General features: G+C 54.0%; 5 protein-coding genes across 5 annotated transcripts; 3 read left to right on the top strand and 2 right to left on the bottom strand.

Moving 5' to 3' along the window:
• Positions 1 to 1,746: 1,746 nt before the first annotated feature.
• Positions 1,747 to 2,536, top strand: G647_09836 (uncharacterized protein; the record flags this gene model as incomplete). Its single annotated transcript, XM_008725829.1, has 5 exons — positions 1,747 to 2,121; positions 2,180 to 2,227; positions 2,278 to 2,310; positions 2,364 to 2,447; positions 2,495 to 2,536. The coding sequence occupies 5 exons, from the start codon at positions 1,747 to 1,749 to the stop codon at positions 2,534 to 2,536; spliced, it is 582 nt and encodes a 193-aa protein (XP_008724051.1).
• A 4,192-nt stretch (positions 2,537 to 6,728) lies between these two features.
• Positions 6,729 to 9,712, bottom strand: G647_09835 (uncharacterized protein; the record flags this gene model as incomplete). Its single annotated transcript, XM_008725828.1, has 2 exons — positions 6,729 to 8,131; positions 8,179 to 9,712. 2 exons carry the CDS (start codon positions 9,710 to 9,712, stop codon positions 6,729 to 6,731), a joined length of 2,937 nt encoding a protein of 978 aa, XP_008724050.1.
• Positions 9,713 to 10,356: 644 nt separating this feature from the next.
• On the bottom strand, positions 10,357 to 12,978 carry G647_09834 (uncharacterized protein; the record flags this gene model as incomplete). Its single annotated transcript, XM_008725827.1, has 1 exon — positions 10,357 to 12,978. One exon carries the CDS (start codon positions 12,976 to 12,978, stop codon positions 10,357 to 10,359), a length of 2,622 nt encoding a protein of 873 aa, XP_008724049.1.
• A 1,884-nt stretch (positions 12,979 to 14,862) lies between these two features.
• On the top strand, positions 14,863 to 16,342 carry G647_09833 (uncharacterized protein; the record flags this gene model as incomplete). The annotated part of the gene is made up of 2 exons (XM_008725826.1): positions 14,863 to 16,126; positions 16,179 to 16,342. The coding sequence occupies 2 exons, from the start codon at positions 14,863 to 14,865 to the stop codon at positions 16,340 to 16,342; spliced, it is 1,428 nt and encodes a 475-aa protein (XP_008724048.1).
• Positions 16,343 to 16,734: 392 nt separating this feature from the next.
• Positions 16,735 to 17,942, top strand: G647_09832 (uncharacterized protein; the record flags this gene model as incomplete). The annotated part of the gene is made up of 2 exons (XM_008725825.1): positions 16,735 to 17,469; positions 17,583 to 17,942. 2 exons carry the CDS (start codon positions 16,735 to 16,737, stop codon positions 17,940 to 17,942), a joined length of 1,095 nt encoding a protein of 364 aa, XP_008724047.1.
• Positions 17,943 to 18,242: the final 300 nt, after the last annotated feature.

The following is an 18,242-nucleotide window of genomic DNA, read 5'->3' as shown; positions in this document are numbered from 1 at the left end:
TACTTTGGGTTAGTCTGTGTAACCTACCGGCCAATCCCTGCGCGCAGGTCGCTGCTACATTGGCCACTTCGGTCACTTTCTCCTTCATCTACCCCGCAACAACGGCGTTTCCCTCGTCATCTTGTTTTTTTCTCCTTTGCCAGCTTCCCAGCTACTTCGTGACCAAGACTTTCAAAGTACCTCGATCCAGACAACCCCTCCTTGTCGCGCCTATCGTCATTCGCGCCGGTACCTAGGCAATCGCGCCACTGGGGGTATCTACCGATCGCTGGCTCGCGCTGCCCCGTACTTTCCGTCTGCTCGCAGAGAACCACATGCGATCTGGAGTAGCTACCTTCGCATGCTACAAACCTGTCCATCATCTGACCCTGGTGCAGTCGCCTCGACCGCTGAACAGCCAACCAGCCAGCCTCGTTATCACCATCCCCAAGTAATAATTTGTCGACATGACTTGCGAGCTGATCTGGTTGCAGTCTCATCCCCGTAACCCCGTGTCGCCGTCTGGCCCCTCGGGCTCCTGGCTGGCGTCTCCCCCCTCCATCCGATGTTCACGCTGCTGATTGATCCTCCACATACTCGTCTGCAAGTCTCGCAGCTCCACCTCCGCCTCAACCCCGGTCATGCACACCCTGCCACTACCGTAATAGCATGTGTCTTCACAGTCTCTCATTTGGTGCTTGCGAACGCCTCACGAGACCATTGACAACATCGAGAAGTGCCAGCACGCATTTGGATTCCGAACAGCTCGCGGCAACGTCAAGGTTACGTGGTTACCTATCTACATCCCCAGTCCCCCTTGGTGCTTCTTCTCTCGCCCTTCTCATTGCGTACTCTGTGCCAAGAAAGCTGTACAGCTCACTCTAGTATCTCGCGAATTGACTCAAATGAATGTCAATCCTCCGTCTTTCAAATCATCACCCTCGTCATTCGCTGTCTGCAGCTCCCGCAATAGTCGTGGACATCGCTGGCAATTTTGGCCAGGGCCCTGCCAATCCCCAGTCATTGCCGGCTAGAGTCTAGACACCGCATCTACCGGTGGTCTTGTGGCGGAGGAACCAAGGCTGGTACATCTGATCGGCGACCCTGATAGCCTTCCTTCTCATTGATCCTTGCCCGAGCACAAGTCGGCAGAATCCGAGCAGAACCAAAAAAATCAACTTAAAGTGAGCTTCCTCTCAAAACCTGCCCCATCGTCGCACCGCCTCTTTACTATTGTCCCGCTCTTTCGTCCTGCGCATGCCTCGTCTGGACCTGATTGGCCTTAGTCACCTCTCTGCACTTCCTCCCTGGTCGATGGTCACACCTCGTCCCCGTTCGCTCATTCCATTCCTGGTCCCGGTCCTGGCTCCGCTGGAGCCTGCTGGACTCGCCGACTACCACGGGACACACCGCGCGACATAGACTCCCGCGAGCCAACGGCTCCCGTCGCTGTGCGACACGCGCCGTCTCTGATCCAAATAACACCGGCTACCTCTCCAGCTGACTGGCACTCCGGTGGCTGGCCTCGACACAGTCAAGGGATACTCCTGGCCCAGAGCATGCTCGACCATGCCGACAGCAACCTCAACTCAGGTCAACCTCTACTAAGCAGATACACCTCCGTCACCATGTCGTAAGTTCTATTTCGCCGGTGGTACATTCAGAACTGCACCGCACCGGGAGAAACGCCTCGTTGTCCGTCTTATTTTTCCAAACTACCTCTCGAGCCGATATCTACCTTAGCCTGATCCGCCTCACCTAACGCGTATGCATCTCAGATCCCTTCCTCCAGCAAAGAAGCAAAAGCAGTCCAACTCCACCACGTCTCCCTCGACAAACAAAGAGGTGCCAGCGCCTCAGGCGCCGCTGGCACCGAAGCCCAATGCCGACCAACTTCAGCCTCCACTATCCCCGCCAAATCCTCGCAAGCGACGGGCATCCCATAGTCCCAAGCTGAATACCCTGCCTCCAGGGGCCGCCTTGCCGACAGAATCGACATCGAATAACGTTTCGATACCGGCTCTGCTCACGGAAGAAACAAGCAAGAAACGTGGCCGGACCAATACCCCGTGGACGGCCCAGGAGGAACAGCGACTGAAGCAGATGCGCGATGCAAGCCACAGCTGGAGCGAGATTGCCAAGGTAGCTTCCCCAGACGCAGATGCCTGCAATCTAGAGAATGTGTCCTCAACAGTAACAGGCTTTCCCCGCCCGCACCGAAGGCAGTGTGAAGAAGCATTGGTACAAGGTAATAGCGGTGTCCAGTTTGTATCTACCGTCACTGATGACTCGGCTTAGGACATGCACTACGCAGAATTCGCGGAGGATGAGGTATGTGTGAGCCCGGCGTTGCAGAAGTTTCGGTCTGACCATTGCCTCTCTAGTCGGCAGCGCTACGCGAAGCCATCAAAGAATACGAAGCCAACAAATGGAAGGCGATCGGGCAGAAGCTGGGAAAGCCGGCAAAGGTTCGTTTCTAGCTCCTCACCGTCATCAACCCACTAAACCGTCCCAGGCGTGTGAGCAGTATGCTAAGGAGCATTTCAAAAATGGATGACGCATTGACTACTGTGTACTGGGAACACCACAGCACGGCGTTGGGAGGCCTCGAATCATCTAATCACATCGAATTGCGGGCTGAGTGGGTTTCGTTGAGCTGATGCGCGGACAGGAGGAGGTTGTGCTGCCGGGAAACACAGACAGAATTGTATCGCCCAGTAACAGCATACTCGTGGCAGACGGATTGAGTTGTGTTGACATGACAGGATAGCACTCCAGGGCGAGGCGACGTTGAGTCAATGTTGACGATTTGTTTGCGAGTAGTGGCACCACTGAGACACCTGCTCATTGTGTTCCTATGTGCTTGTTGATAGTGGCTAGACTCGAGATCCGACGGCGGATCCCAGTTTCGGGTGCCGCAAGCGTCTCGGAAATCTGTCAACCATGCGGAGTGCCAATCACGAGGTGAGTGTTGCACGCCTTTGGATTCATCCTCGCAACACCCCGAGTGACCTGGCGGTAGCCATGCTGTGTTGTTGTCACCGCTCATGACCGGCCTCCAGCGGTGACAGTGGTCGGCAGCTACCACCATGCGCATTGTTTCCGAGACATGGATCCTGCAGTGAGTGGTCGCTCTCGCTGAACAAGAAGCGACCGAAATGACCGCAGGTGAAGTGTGACATTGTGATCGGCCGGAATAACCTTGATCCGGTGCCATATTCTGGTCACAACCTCACTCTCACTTCATTGCCGCTTCACTTGCAGACTGCTCTGTGGTTTCTTCTTTGATTTGTTCTTCGCGTCTCTGGATCTTCACCATATCATCGAGGGCCACTTGCATACCCAACGGCCGAAGTTCTCCCTCCTGCAGCTGGGCGGTGTCCCGCAGTGTTTCGTCCCGCGACCTTGCACAGCATGACAGCTGCGTTTCGACGAGGACTGAAATCACGAGCTCCACCGCCTGTCACTCACACAAGACCATTTCTTCCTGAGGACACTGGCGAGCAAATTTCATTTGAGACCGTCCTCCACGTGTAGCCACCAATCAAGCGCAGCATGAACCCTGACCGACTCGTGCCGAAGAGCGTCCGCTTGTCGCATGAACACCTGTTCGTCCGCTTGGTCCTTTTCGCCCCCGCAAATGAAGATATGGGCCGCTTGCTTCCTCATCTGTACTCGGCGTGATTGAATCACCAATCAGTCCGTCTTGGCTTCGGCCTTGACCTATGAGACTCGGATTCATGCATCACGGAGTGTGTCAACCGCAAGCAGTGCCGTACTTGCGCTCTGCGTCGGCCTACCTCCATGGTGCCCCTTCGAGCCTCTGCCTCGTCCTCCCTTAAAGCACAGCAACGGCCACACAGTCCGTCGGCTGCCTAACGACCCAGACGTCGCAAACTTGACCGAGCACCCTCTGTCTTCCTATGGTTTCTGCTGTTGCTTCACCGCTCACGCCTCTGCGCTCTGGCATGCCTTTGACCGCGTCTATGGAGATCAAAGATGCTGAAAGTACAGCATGAGTCGTGAAGTACAGTAATTGGACAATGACGGTGTGGATGCTCGATGGTCTGAATCCAGGCCTGCTACGGATTGCCTCGCCCTTCCGGTCGAGTTCCCTTGCTGGTCACTTACACAAATGTTTCCACAACGGGGTTCTCCATGCTGGCTTTGAATAGCTGTATCCGCCGATAACCGAGAGGGGTGAACATCTACCGCCTCACAGTCTGGGTGATAGCGTTCCGACGCTCACTGTCCCTCTGAGATCCAGAGACATCAATCTCTAGTTGGTGCCTTCTGGCTGTCACGATAGCTTGGCTCCATATGCGTCGTTCCCAGAGTTCAGATACCGGTCAAATTGCAATACTCGGCCTCAGTCTCAAGCAGATGGCGCTTTCGCCATTCTCCTCCCAAGCGGCCGCTTCCCACCACCCGTTCTTGGACCTTCACGCATTCCCTTCCACGCGCATTTCGGGTTTCTGCGATGTCCAGTTCTTCGTAGTGCAACCGGTACGCCTGACGAAGATTCTACGCATGGCCTTCAGGGAAACAGCACATTGCTTGTGCTGTCAGACAACCACGTCCAACTTGTTGACATCAACCGGCTTCTGTGGGTTTCCCTTTGTCACCTCTGTGTTATTCTCCTCTCAGGGTTCGCTCTAAAAGATTGTTTGCGATGGTACATCATTTGTGCTATAGGGGTAGATGGTTACCGTCCTCGTCCACGGCATAGAGGTGAGCCTTGATATCGCAAATTTAGGAAATGAGCAGTGGTGGCGCCCTCGACCGGACCTTTACAGGTCGACGGAAACTGCAACTTCAAGGTTCTTCGATCCGATTCACCGCGCGCACATGAACCTTTACCGGTGTCCGTCGTCAAGACACAATCTCATGTTGAGCACATCGACAATTCCTCACATGGGCAAGTAGGTGTGGTTGCAGTTTGTCTCTCCATCTCAGTGCTTCCAGGAAAGATTTAGCACGCATGAGCCACACCGCATCCTGATCGCGCCTGTTTTTGTCGTGATCCACTCTGCCGTTCCAAGTGCGCACAATCTACCATTCCTACCGTCGACAATACAGCCAAGAAAGAGTCTGAAAGACAGCCTCTGATTTAAATCTGATCTTGTGAGATTCGGACCGTACAAGCTATGCCGCTGTACAAGTCACATCTACTGGCTGAAAACGCAAAACATTCCGTGCTCACTGTATCTTACGAGTCATCCAGGTCACCCAGCCTCGCAGAGAAGATGACCGACCAGGACATGGCAAAGGTGCTGCAACTCTTTCTCGAACGAGATCAGAGAGGACGCGGAGACGCTGGCACCACATTTTTGCACAGGATCCTGGTTCCTGCTGTCGCGCTACGTCTACCAGAGGCGTCCATCTCCGACCATTTGGCCACGTTGCCATCAACAAACAGTCATATCATAACGCAGACGAAATATAAACAAGGGACGCTCATAAGACGTACCGAAACTGAAACCGAAGTCCCTGGGGCCCACAGATCTGAAAGAGCTCATTGCGGAGTGATTGGGTCTTCGGAAGAATGGCATCCGCTCCCACCACACCTGGAATCTTTCTTGAGCTCTCCGATACAGTAGGTTGCTCCTTGAGCAATGCCGTTTCAGCCCCCCCAAAGGCTCGTAGAACGCCATTCTCATCTCCGCTAGTGTTCGATCTCTGGCACAAAACATTCCGTGATCGGCCGGCGACCACAGTCTACCATCGACCTGATTCGATTCCAAATCCGCAGGGTCTGTGGTGTCAAAGAGATTTTCCGAGGTTCTTATCATATCGCAGTGCGTGCCTTGGGGCGAGCACCGGGCTATCGGAAGGAAAGACATTATTGACATGGCCTTGGGGACGCGCCATAAAGCGAGTTCGACTGTGCCTGGCTGAGGATTCATTCTTGGCTCCCCCTTAATCAAGCGCTCAATATTGATGACAAGCTCCCCATGATCAAGCACTCAATATGGATGACTATTATGCCGGGGACCTCAGAGGCAACCCGCACGAAACCCATTTGCCACATATCCACAATCGTGTCTTTCAAATGTCTCGGGCCCGCTCAGTCTTCGAGGCGTCGAAAAACGGCACCCTTTGTGCCACAGCAGCAGCAACAACAACTGAGCGAGCAGGTGATTAACCATTTTCTTGACGTTGGTCTCTTTCACGGCTGTGCTTCTGATCACCAGGTTGATGAGCGTCGGCTTCGAGCGTGGCTTCGACGTCCCATCCGAAGTGAAAAGATTTGGCCATAGCTGAAGCGACGTGGACGGACGATAATTAATCGAATTTGACTTTCCTTGACACCCGCCCACCAAATGAGTCGTTTCAACGGGGCCAATGTCGAGAAATAATAGTGAAAATCGAGCTGGTGGCCCTGCATATTTTGCTTGGGAGGGCCCCTTTGATGACCTCGGAACGTTGGGTTCTGCATCGCAAGCCACGCCGGACTTTTGTACTATTGATCTAACGGCTCGAAAAGGACACGAAATGCGAACCAGGCCGACTGCGCCAACACGAAATCCGAACCAGGCCGGCTGCACAAGTGAGAAGGACGAGGTACTGAGGCGGTATCGACACGCTTTGATGCGTCCAGAGACCTTGGAGAAACGGTCTATGCAAGGCAACGCACTCGCCAACTCGAGGTCGACCCAACCGTTTGCATTTGCACTGTCTTCTGGGTAACGGATAGCTGTGTGCTCCAGACCTAACGCGACATTATGACCACTGGGCTCGCATGACTCTCATCTATGCTCAAGAGATCCACTCGCGTCTATCATGTCACCGCTGGAATGTTGATCTCCGAAATACGTCAGCACGTCCGGTGGCAAGTATTCTAACCAGGGTATCATGTCGCCGCCTGGGAAAGCAAAATCAAACTGCTGTGCTCCGCTCATGTCGATTTCTTGTGCTCGAATCAGCATGTTATCCACATCTTGGCTTTGGACATCGACAAATTGTTGTTGAAGGTCCATAGCTGGCTCGTAGCCGGGTGTCAGCTGAGGTTGATAATTGGAGGTATTCGTATTCGGCGGCATGACGGTGGAAGTCCCGGTCGCTGGTACAGCCGAACTAGGAGTGCAAGGTGAATGAAGACCTAAGAGAAGGTCCGCGTCTTCTGTTGAGACGGGATCGTATGGCAGCGACGAAACCGTCTTGACTTGGCCCGCCCCGGTAAGTTGGGCCTCGACAGCTGAGGGTGGGTTGCTGTCTTGCATCGTTGTTCGATTCGCTGTGCGATGCCCTGTAGACGACTGTTCTTGTCCTGTCTGGTGCTGTTGTGCGAACGATGTCCCCTTCCCACTATCATTCATTGAGTAAAGGAAGCTCAGGTTTGGAGCAGGCGAGTTCGCGGTACCGGTCAGGGACCAACCAATGGCATGACTCAATTCCATCGAAGGAGAAGAACTCGTCCCTCTGTCCGGTCGCCCCTTGAGACCACGAAACCTCGCATCCACGCCAAGGGAAGCAGCCAACGAGGTGCTCCTCCGCCAGCCGGGTGTAGTGAATGATGGCTGCGTTGACGGCATCTGCCCATCTACGTCTTCCGCGGTGAACAGGAGAGGGTCCATGAGACCTTTTGATTTCTGGTCGAGTGCTGTGAGGATGTACCGGCAGCCAGCCCAGTACGAGTCCAGAGTCTGCAGCGCTTTGTAGCAGCGCTGATAGTTTTGGTTCGCCGCGGTTGCGAGTAGGGTGTGACGGGCCGACGCTGCTTTCTGGGCCTTTTCATCGCTCGTGGCATGTCTTGTAAGCAGTGAGTACCCGTTTGGCCGTGGCGATGTCGCCCGAGACGAGGGTTGCGACGTATGGGCGGCAGCTTCTGCCAAAAAGGCACATGCAGCCACATACATAGGCTGGCTCGTGAATGGATTGCCGATAAAACTCTTGACGTCAATCAATTCGGCAAACGCCAAGATGTCTGCAATGGTCTTTGCGGACGACATGGACAATTCCCTGCTGTCAGGGAAAAGCTGCTGGATTCGGCCTTCAAAGGAATGAAGCAGTGTAGGCTGATGGACCAGAACGATCAAGGTGTGGAACCAGAAATGGAGCAAGATGAAATTGGTGCCATGACCTGCCTTCACATACTGTTGGAAGTTGGTGGCGTTGAAATGTAACTTGGGAGACAAACGCTGGTAGAATCCTGCATTGATCAGCATCTGAAAGTGTTCGATGCATGGAAATTTTTACCTGTCAAGTCTCTCTCCATGCTCGCCAACCGTTTCAACACTTCAGGGATGACCTGGCTCACGTCTTTGATGTTGTTTAGAACATCCGCAACTCGTCCATACATGTGGACGATCTGAATCATGGCAGGGAAGGGATCCGGATAGCCCCCGGTTATCATCTTGTCAGCACGGTAAGGGAACGATATCTCAATGTCTTTGTCGCGTAGAGTGACGGGCCGGCCGACACCCGACGAGACAGCTCTATCGAGGAAGAAGATGGCCCAGAAGGTATCGACCCGTTCCTGTTCGCTCGCTCTTCGGTCATCAAGCTCCGCGTTGAGAACCTCTGGCAGATTCTGTGACAGATTCTGTTGCTGTTCGAACCGCTTTTGCTCTTGCACCTTGCCAGCCTGGCCGTGCTTGACAGTTTTTGGGGTAGGTCCAATTCTGCCTTCAAGCTGCAATCCTTCCAACTTCTGCATTCCCAAGTCTTGAGCCATGCGGATGGCAGTCCCCAGATACATCCAGAGCCCGCTGTCGTGGTCGGTGCCAAATTCTTCGTATGCCAGCAGCAAGCATGCTTGAGCGACAGCGATGGTGGGACAGGAGAAAGTGTCAATCACAGCCGACATGGCGCGTTGCGCGAATGGTTGTCCGCGAAACGCTCGTAAAACATTACCCTCGTCGTCCACGGGGACGGAAAGGTCTTTCGAGGTGCACAGCAAAGAATGCGAAGAAAAGCGAGCTGCGACTGCACAAACGGCATCGACCAGAATTGCATCGACCTTCTTTTCTTCCAAGTCTTTCAAAAACCTTTCTCGCTGGAGGAATGGATAGTTGCACCCCAGGCGTATAAAGAACGTGTCGCACAGATGGACGATCAAGGGAGCGACCGGGTCCGGATCAGTGGCGTCGTAAAATGGCACCACAACGGGCGCTCTGTCGTGACCAGCATGAACGGGTGCGTTCGACGGCTGTCCTGAGGCTGGAGATCCTTCACCAGCAGAAGGCAGACTCGACTGGTGATCCTTGATTTGCACAACCATCTGCTTGAAACCTGGCACGATGGCGGTTGGCCCGAAGTAGCGAAAATAGGGCACACGGTTCCTGGAGGACGTGAAGCTGCTGCCCGTGTGATTGCTCGCGGGGCTGATGATGTCGTCCACGGCAGTCCGGCGCTCTCTCTCTGACTGCTCTACCGCGTCAGACACACGTGCCGTGGCGTCGACATCGTTCGAGAGTGTCTGAGATGTTCGCACACCGGGGTCGACCTCCTCTTCATCGTTCTCTCCGACTCGGCCATCCTCGCGGCTCGGCCGATCCGCATAGCCCGAACACTCATGGCCGTAGTCGGTGCATGTCTTGCATTCAGGTCGTTCTCCGGAGCAACGCGTCTTCCGTTTGCGACACGTCAGGCACGCTGCGTTTATCCTCCTCCTCTTTGTATGTGGTTGGCCGTCTGTTGAGACGAAGCGAATCTGGCGTAGTGGGGGAATTGACCCCCTGGGCGCATGTTGCACGGTCGGTTGGCCATGTCGGGCGCTACTAAGGCTCATGTTCAGATGAAAGGCTCGAATTCATCGCCCAGAGGAAGGACATTGTCGACAATTGGGCGAAGGATGAAGAAGCTTTCCCCGGGTTAGGGCGTGGCAAGTGTGCAGATGCTCGAAATCAAGCGCAGCATCTGTGGACATCCGAGCGCGGGCTGCAACTCTCTGTGCGTGGCGGGAGAAGAAGGGAGAATCTGAGAAGACGTCAAAGGTATGGCCATGCCGCGTCTTTGCGCAGTCGCAGCTGCTTGGCCCCGATCAACCGCTGCCGTCCGTATACGAACAGCATCCGTAGGCATCTCATCGATGGTGCACACAGCCTGTGGCAAAGCCTACTGTTACCTAACTGCGGGGTCAGAGGACTTAATTGGCCCCCAGACAAATTGCCTTTAGGCTAGCAGGGCCACCGCTTACGAATATGCCCGACACCGCGAACGCCTAAAGAATGCCGAGCCAAGAACCCACCGAAGCCCCAAACCTGGGGAGCGAGGCGGATCGAGGTGCTTAAAGTGATCGCCGCACCGGACAGCTGCTTGGGCGAACCGACCTTAGGTTGCTTGCTATTAAATCAATACTTGTACTCCGTACTGCTGACCCATAATGCATGTACGAGTATGCCCTCGTTGCGTCGTTGCATTCATATCACGCTCTCATTCTCCTTCACCGTGCTTTCCACGTCCCCTCCATCCAAGGCAGCAAACACCATTTTGTTCGCACCAGTTCCTGACTTCCAGCAGGGTCACTTCCCCATCTTCGCCAATGGCTTTGAAACCCTCTGTGTTGAGCCAGGCAGTGAACTCCTCGAGGACGATGGGATCGTACATGAGAATCTTCTCCCGCCAGGTGGGTGATCTTTGATGATCGTGCGAGTCTGGGCCTTGGGGTCGAGTAGCTGGGTGATGATGAATAGCAGCATGTATTTGTACCATAACATCTGTCGGTTGTGTTTGCTTGGGTGTGAGGACAGAGGGCGGCATCTCAGCGACGTCCATATTTACATCTTCGAGTTCGATGGTTGTGACTGAAGAATCGGGTTTCGGTAACGTAGGAGGTGGTGTGGCAAGGCTAGTCAAGACATGCCCGACGTTAACTCTGCTCTCCTCCGGTTCGTTTAATACTGCTGGTAGATCCTCGTTCTCCGCTGCTGCTCGCTCGACATTGGTCTCGTCGATGTCGTCCACATCCATAATCTTCTCTTCAGAAAGCGCTTTGTTTTTCTTTCCGCGCTTTCGAGGGGCGTCTTCTTTCTTCGAAGACTCCTCTGTCTTGGACGCTGCCTTTTTCCGCTTCTTGGGCTCTTTCGGGGTCGCCGGGTCACCACTGTCTGAATTTCGTTTGGCCCGGGGTTTCTTGACCTTTGGAGTTGGCCTCGCAGAGACATCATGGACTTTACTGAGAAAATCACCATGACTCAATGTATCGGCCGCATGGTCTGGCCCGTCGCTATCCTGCACAATACCATGCTTGCTCTTCCAGCATCGTTCAAGAAGTTCAATCATCTTCTCCCGTTTTCTGATGGACTTGAACCCATACGTAGCTATCTGTTTCTTAAGCTCATGATCGGACCATCCTCCGTAAGATGGCATGACCGCCTTTGGTCTCGGAGAGGCGTCCGTTGGTTTGGATTGTGCTCCGCCGGGCTGATGCTCGGCGCAACTGTCGTCGTGTCGTCCCTCCACTGTCCGTAAAGTATGCATCCCTCTAACGGGAGGATTCGTCGTATGTACAACGGGACCACGAAGACCAGGTGTCTCGATATCATAGATGTCAATCACCGGCCTTACGCTCCCATTATACGGAGTCCGAGTGCCGGGTGAGCGGGTGTTCCCTTCGTCCACGAGCCGTGTATGATGGTGAAGGCCGTCAGACTGCATAAGAGCATCCTTGCCAGCAAGAGCCTGACGGACGGCGGGAGAGTCGGTCATGTCCACCGTCTCAACCTGCAACAGAGCATTGTCTGCGTCTCGGCCAGCTGCACTCCACAGATTTCTTCGCCTGACCAGTCGATTCGTCCCGTGCACAACTCTAGGCGATGTTGATTCAATCGAAAATGGCTGGGTCCGTTGCGGAGAGAACGGATCAGATGAGATCTCTTCGGATTGCTTGAGCGCATCCATGGTGTCACGCATCAGTGTAGGCGATTCGTCTCGTGCCAGTTGACTTGCTGGACCAAATAAAACCGGTTGCTCAAGGGTCGTCTTCATCGCAGATGCAGGAGAGACCAATCGACTCTTCACCGGCGCTTTGTTTGATGGACCCGCTCTCTTAGCCGCAGTCTTAGGCTTGGAGAATTTCTTGAGGCTCACATCAACAACTGACTCGCTATCGTTGCCGACAGCAGCTTGGGTTGATGTCAGATATTCCACCATGGGCTGTAGCTTGCCCCCCTTATCCTGGCCGTTACAATAAGCAGAAGTAGCCAAAGCAGTGATCGTAAGAGCCTTCTTGGGAGGTGCTTTCCCTTTGCCCCGACTACCAACTTTTGCGTCTTTGGCCGTGCGCGACTGCGAGACAGACGATGCTGGTGTCGTTGCAGTAGCCATAACAAGGTCAATCCGTTTTCTCTTGGACTGATCCCCGTTTCCATTGACTTTCTTTGCTGCCGTCTGAGGTCCACTGGCAGACGCAGGATAGGCGTAAGCATCCAGAAGAGCATTTGCAAATCGGCTTCCCTGCGGTCCTGACACCGGAGTCTCCGAAGAGTGCTCATTTGATTTGACAGGAGTCCAGTCCAATCTTCGTGGCACGGCCTTCTCCGTTGGCGGTAGGCTTGAGTACCTAACTTTGGGGGGTTTCTCTTTGCTTCCAGGCGATAGTAGAGCCTCACAGCCATCTTCAAAGCCAAGTTGGTCTTCCTGCTGCGCGACTTTGACACGTATACCGGTCAGTGGAGCACATGACTTGGAGGGTTTGAAATGGTTCGAGAGCTGCTCGGTTCGAGATTCTGTTCTCTTTCTTGCATAGTGCGTCGTCGTAGTTGGACTTCCAGAATCGTCCCGGACATGATTTGATGCTTGGGGCCTGAATTTTGATCTGCAGGGAGACTGCAAGAGAATATTTTCTGCCCCTGGTCGAGCCAAAAGGGCATGTGCACTGCTAAAGCAAGGCGAGAACCCATGTCTTGATTGGCCCGACCTCTTGAATCGTTTGGCACCGTCTCTGACAGGCGTACTGGGTGATTTCGAGCGTGAAGGGGATTCAGCAGGTGTGGGAGATGGGGCGAACGCTGGGGGAGGGGAGGAAGAAATAATGACCACCGCAGCGGACGACATACTGCGTGGGCTGTTGACCGCCCATCGGCGCAGATTAGAGACAGCCAATGTGTTGGCCAAGGCGTCTCCTGTATATCATGTCTCAAAGGCCAAGCGAAAATGGTGGATGATGAAGGGAGGCGGTCAAAAATGTCAACAAAGACAAACTGAGGATGCGCAGGTGGATGGCGGGCACGCGCGCCACACCCGCGACATCACGTGACACTCATGGTCAAGCGAGGAAGCGATCAAGAGGCAATTCCCGCATCAGCTTCAATTCGAGCCGTACTGTTAAAGTATGAGTACAGGCAATGATGAGGAATCAGAAAAATGCCCCAGCTTCTTTCCAGAGAACTTTTGGTCCATCCTCAGCACCGAAACCCAACGCCAGAACCCGCATGCCCAAGGTATACCTTTTCCCATACGCCGCCTATTTCATGCAATCCAACTCAGAGCCCATCGTGATTGCCCCCATCCAGACCTCCTCCTATGTATTGGAAATCCTGTTGATCTGAATCAACATTTGGCGTTGGTGTACGGTAGGGAGACAGCATGGTCGGTGTGCCACCCGACAAGTTGATTGTCGAGCTCGAACTTGAGGGGCGTGAAGTAGAAGTGTCGCGTTCGCTACCCGGCAGCAGTGGCGTCTGCTCGGGTGCGTGACCAGTGAAGACTAAGATATTAGTGGTGGCCTTGGATACCCTCCAGTAGTACGGAGTACCGAGGCTGTATACTCACACACCAGCATAGTGTCCAGGACGTAACTACACAGTGTGTAGGCTGTATATATCACCTTCCGCACTATGGTGACAGCATAGCCCCAGATTGTGTTGAAGATCGAGCCAATAGCTCCCACCACGTGCACAAGAAAATTATACAATGACAGTTGCATTGATGAGGATCGGCACTATAGATCAGAATAGGTTGTGGTGCTCATGCAGTGGCGAGATCAACAATATATGAAGAAAAGGAATACCGAGCTTGCAAGTATAGCATCCATCATTAGCATCCAAATCACCCCGAAAATCACTCACGATATCTCAAAGATGCGTTCAATGAGCTGTCTTGGGAGCCCTCAGAAGTTCCATTCAGACACGTCTGCACTTGAGGATTTGGGACGCCAGAAGAATCTTGAAGACCCCGGTCAAGTCGGTCAAGTACACTAATGCGGCATCATGATCGGAGGTCGGTGGAAGTAGGCACGGGTTGCTTGTAGATAGAAAAGAGTGCTAGGCAAAAGCTGCCTTGTTAGCCGACTCATTGAACAGTGGTTGGATGATGAGGGACGGTCAGGGCAAGATGAAGGCAAGATGAAGGCAAGATGCAAGAGGAAACGGGCGCGTATTTAGGCCTTGAAAAGAAGCCGAAGCCGTAAAAGTAAAAGCGCAGAAATAGGGGGAAGCATCCAAGTCCTGGACGCACTTCAATCGATCACAATCTCAAGCCACACTTCCTACTCGGCGCCTCAACAGCCCTGCGTGCCCAAAGGGTTTTGGTTGGCCAGGTGTGATTCGGCGCCCCCAGGCCTGGATCGCGCCCGGAACTCGAACCTCCCCAAAGAACCCGTCCCCAATCATTCAGCCGCAGGGCGCCCGACGGGGGCCAAAACAACCCCCAGGCGGCGACACGGCGCTCAGCGTAGCAGCCCCACCACGAGACAAGCCGTGGTTAGAGTAATGGTTAGCGCTCTCTGTCCATGTCAATCACAACGCATTCGCATGTTGTGCAATCGAATTTGTGTCTCGCTCGCAACGGTAGCAACCCAAGCTTCCGTCGTCTGAAGTTCACCGACGTAAACAAGGTCGTCCCGGGAGAAAAACCTTGTGGACTGGGAGACGCGCAATCAGGCTGGGAGGGTCGATCCAGTTCCACACCACAAGGACGGTCTCGGTTATCGCTCCGACCATGGCTTCAGACGACGACTCACAAGCTCTAGACACCCATCATGACGACAAGGACTGGGAGGAGCAGAAGGAGAACTTCCGGATATGTTACATCGACCGCAACATGACTCGCAAAGAAGCAGCCGAGTACATGAAACAGCACCACGACTTCAACGCCACGCCTCGTCAATGGGAGCGCAAGATCAAGCAGTGGGGTTTTTCGAAGTACACGGGCCGAGATGAGAGACTGGCCCAAATTGCGCAATCTGGCAAGACCGTACTCGACGTCAGTCGTCCTGGTCGGCGGCCGCGCTCTCTCGTGGACGAACGAGGGAATCTCCAGCCGCACGAGGATCGCAACCTTCGCCGCTTCGCTCGACGAGAGGTCAGTCGCTCCAGATCAAGGTCCAGATCGGCCTCCTTCGCCGACCGACCACGCCCACAGTTCAAGCAAGAGTTCTCGGATCCCTCGGCAGCATCCTCCTTGGATCCGGCCTTCAGCTTCAACGACCTGAGCTCAGAGATGCGAAGGACACCCAGCAGAGAAGGGCTTATCACGAGCAGAATGCAAGGTTCACGGGAGATGTCAGAACCACTGCAGCCCAACTTTCTTCAAAATCAGCAAGCAGTTGCATACGAGGCCCCCGACGACCGAAGTATTGCTGTTGGTATGCCCAGCCAGTACCAACAAGGTCACCCCCATAGCTCACCGCCATTCAACACCGTACCAGCACAGACTCAATTTAGTACTTTCGTGCACGGGCCGATCCCGTTGCATGCATCGCACGGCATGGGCCTTGCAAACTCGAATCAGACATTCTCGGGGAATTCCACCGATTCATCCTTCGGATATCCCATGCAGGAACCGATCATGCAGCCCATACCAACAGGCTTCAATCAATATGGGATGCACCCGAGCATGCTACCAGAGGGTATTATGACTGAGCAAGCGATTTTTGACAGTGGATTGACGTTGCAGCAAGGGCCTGATGCGCTGGATCAAGCAGGTTTCGAAAATCATCCTATGATCACATTTGACATAGTGGACACGGACACTCCGGCGATGATGCCTGTTTCTGAACCTGCCCCTGTGCAAAGCCAGCCCCCAATGTCGGCCTCGTTTCCAGAGACACCTCTTAGCGACAGTGGTTCACTCGGTAGAGACGTCTTGCCGCTGGTGGAGCAGTACATACGGGCTGTTCAAAACGTCGCTCTCAATGCTCTGCCTCGATCAACACATGCCGAAGAATTTTCGGAAAGACTAGCCGCAGATCTTGTACAACCAAGTAAGTGGACTCATCCTTCGTCGGCTCCTGGATTTAACCGCCGCGTCTTTAGGCAGCGCCTTCATGGCCAGCATGGCGATCTTCCTTGACAATTTTGACAAGACGAAGCAAAGGTCTCTTCAGAGTATGAAGGACACCTGCAGCAAGCTCCGACAGAAGAATGCGATGTTGGAGCAGGTTCTGAACGGCCGTAAGTTCTCCATTGTTCCGCCTTGACGCTTTTGAACGGGGTCTGACCCCTACAGACTCCGAGATGCAGCCAGTTCCCTCGATTGAGACCCAGCATCACCGCTCGTCCGTCCCGCCACAGGGCTCAATGTATGGCGGCATGTACGGACCGAGCTACTGAGGATCTGGCCCCGGGCAGTGACAAGTGACTCTCCTGGCGACATCACGTGCAGGTTCGGCAGTCGCCGTTTATCCGAAAATCAGCAGCCGAACCGCACAATCGGGCAGTGAAATCTTATCGTCAATCTCACTTTATTCTGACAATACCGACGGCACTTGTCGCGGTGACAAGACTCCTCTGGGGCTGTAATTCGCACGTTTTAGATCTGCCATTCCTGCCATGCTTCCGAGAGCCGCGCACATAGCGAACTTCGTCGAAGATGTTGGTGATCCTGTGGGACCCTGACACTCTCCTCCATCAGACCGTCGAACTCCTGGGCTCGAAGCTCATTCCCGCGCTCGAGTCGCCGGCACGACTTGAAGCGATCCTGAAAGCTTTGCGCACTTCCAAACACGAGCTTCGCACGATTGAGTCTGCGCGCCTTCAGGACGACCGTCGAATAACTCGGCTGCTGGAACTCACCTCAGCGAGCCATTCCCTGGCCTATTTGCGACACCTGCGCGATATTTTCCAGGTATGGGTAGCCGCTGGCCTGATCAAAGAAGACGGCCACGTCCTGCCAGAGTGCTTCGTCTACCCCACCACGACCGGGAAGCCCCTGCGACCACCGAAAGACCCCTTCGCGCGTGCAGGGTACTATGCCTTCGACATGAGCAGCGGCATCATGTCAGATAGCTACAAGGCCATCGTCGCATCTGCGAATCTAGCCAGTGAAGGGACAGACATGCTGACTGGTTTTGCCAACATTCCCAACGACATTGACACGGTGGTAGCACTGTGCAGACCTCCAGGACATCACTGCGATGGCCAGCGGGCGGGTGGCTATTGCTACATCAACAACGCCGCTGTGGCTGTCAGCACGTGGCGTTCAGAGCACCCGGAAGCACGAGTCGGCATTCTCGACATCGACTTCCATCACGGCAATGGGACACAGGAGATCTTTTACGCCGACCCCAAGGTCCTATACGTGAGCATTCATGGAGAAGATGAGTTTGTAGGTTCATCCTAGTCCCCGTGGGTCGACGTGGTTTTTCTTGGTTCAAACTTCCCCACACCATCATCCACGAACACTTCGCTACGCTAAGACAATTACTAATATCCCAGCAGCCATACTACACAGGCGCGGCCGACGAAACAGGCAGCGGTGATGCTAAAGGCACAAACATCAACCTCCCACTTAAAGTTGGCAGCTCAATCGAAGTATACATGGAGAAACTCGACTACGGATTGAAGAAACTGGTGGATTCCAAGCCCGAATTTCTCATCGTCAGCCTAGGGTTCGACACGTTCCATTCCGATCCGTTGGGACATTTCCAGATCCACACGGAAGACTACGAGACGATCTCGAGGACAACGAGACATGCGCTCAAGGGTATACCTGCCCTCGTCTTACTTGAAGGCGGATATGTCATCGAGCATCTTGGTGCAAACATGTTGTCATTCCTGAAGGGATGGAGTTCTGATTGATGTCCCTTGCGCGCTCTACCGAGCCAATTCCCACTCTTGAGCCTAGTGCGACACCTCTCCTGCGCTTACAAAATGACGTTCATCAGCACCTGAACCCGTGGTATACCTTTGGGATGCCTTTGATGTTTACACCGATGCAGTAGTACGAGTATTGGCGCCGTGGATCATCAGACTTGGTCGGATGCGTCGACGTTGTGATGGCGCACCTCAACCCCGAGTTCTACACTTTCGGTCAACGAGGACGCTTATTCACGACCGCACGAGCAATGTACCTTGACGGATTCGACTAGTTTGATGGGT

This window comes from Cladophialophora carrionii (genome assembly GCF_000365165.1).
Source record: "Cladophialophora carrionii CBS 160.54 unplaced genomic scaffold supercont1.11, whole genome shotgun sequence".
In the NCBI taxonomy this organism is placed as follows: domain Eukaryota; kingdom Fungi; phylum Ascomycota; class Eurotiomycetes; order Chaetothyriales; family Herpotrichiellaceae; genus Cladophialophora; species Cladophialophora carrionii.
This window is presented reverse-complemented; position numbering and strand designations above follow the sequence as displayed.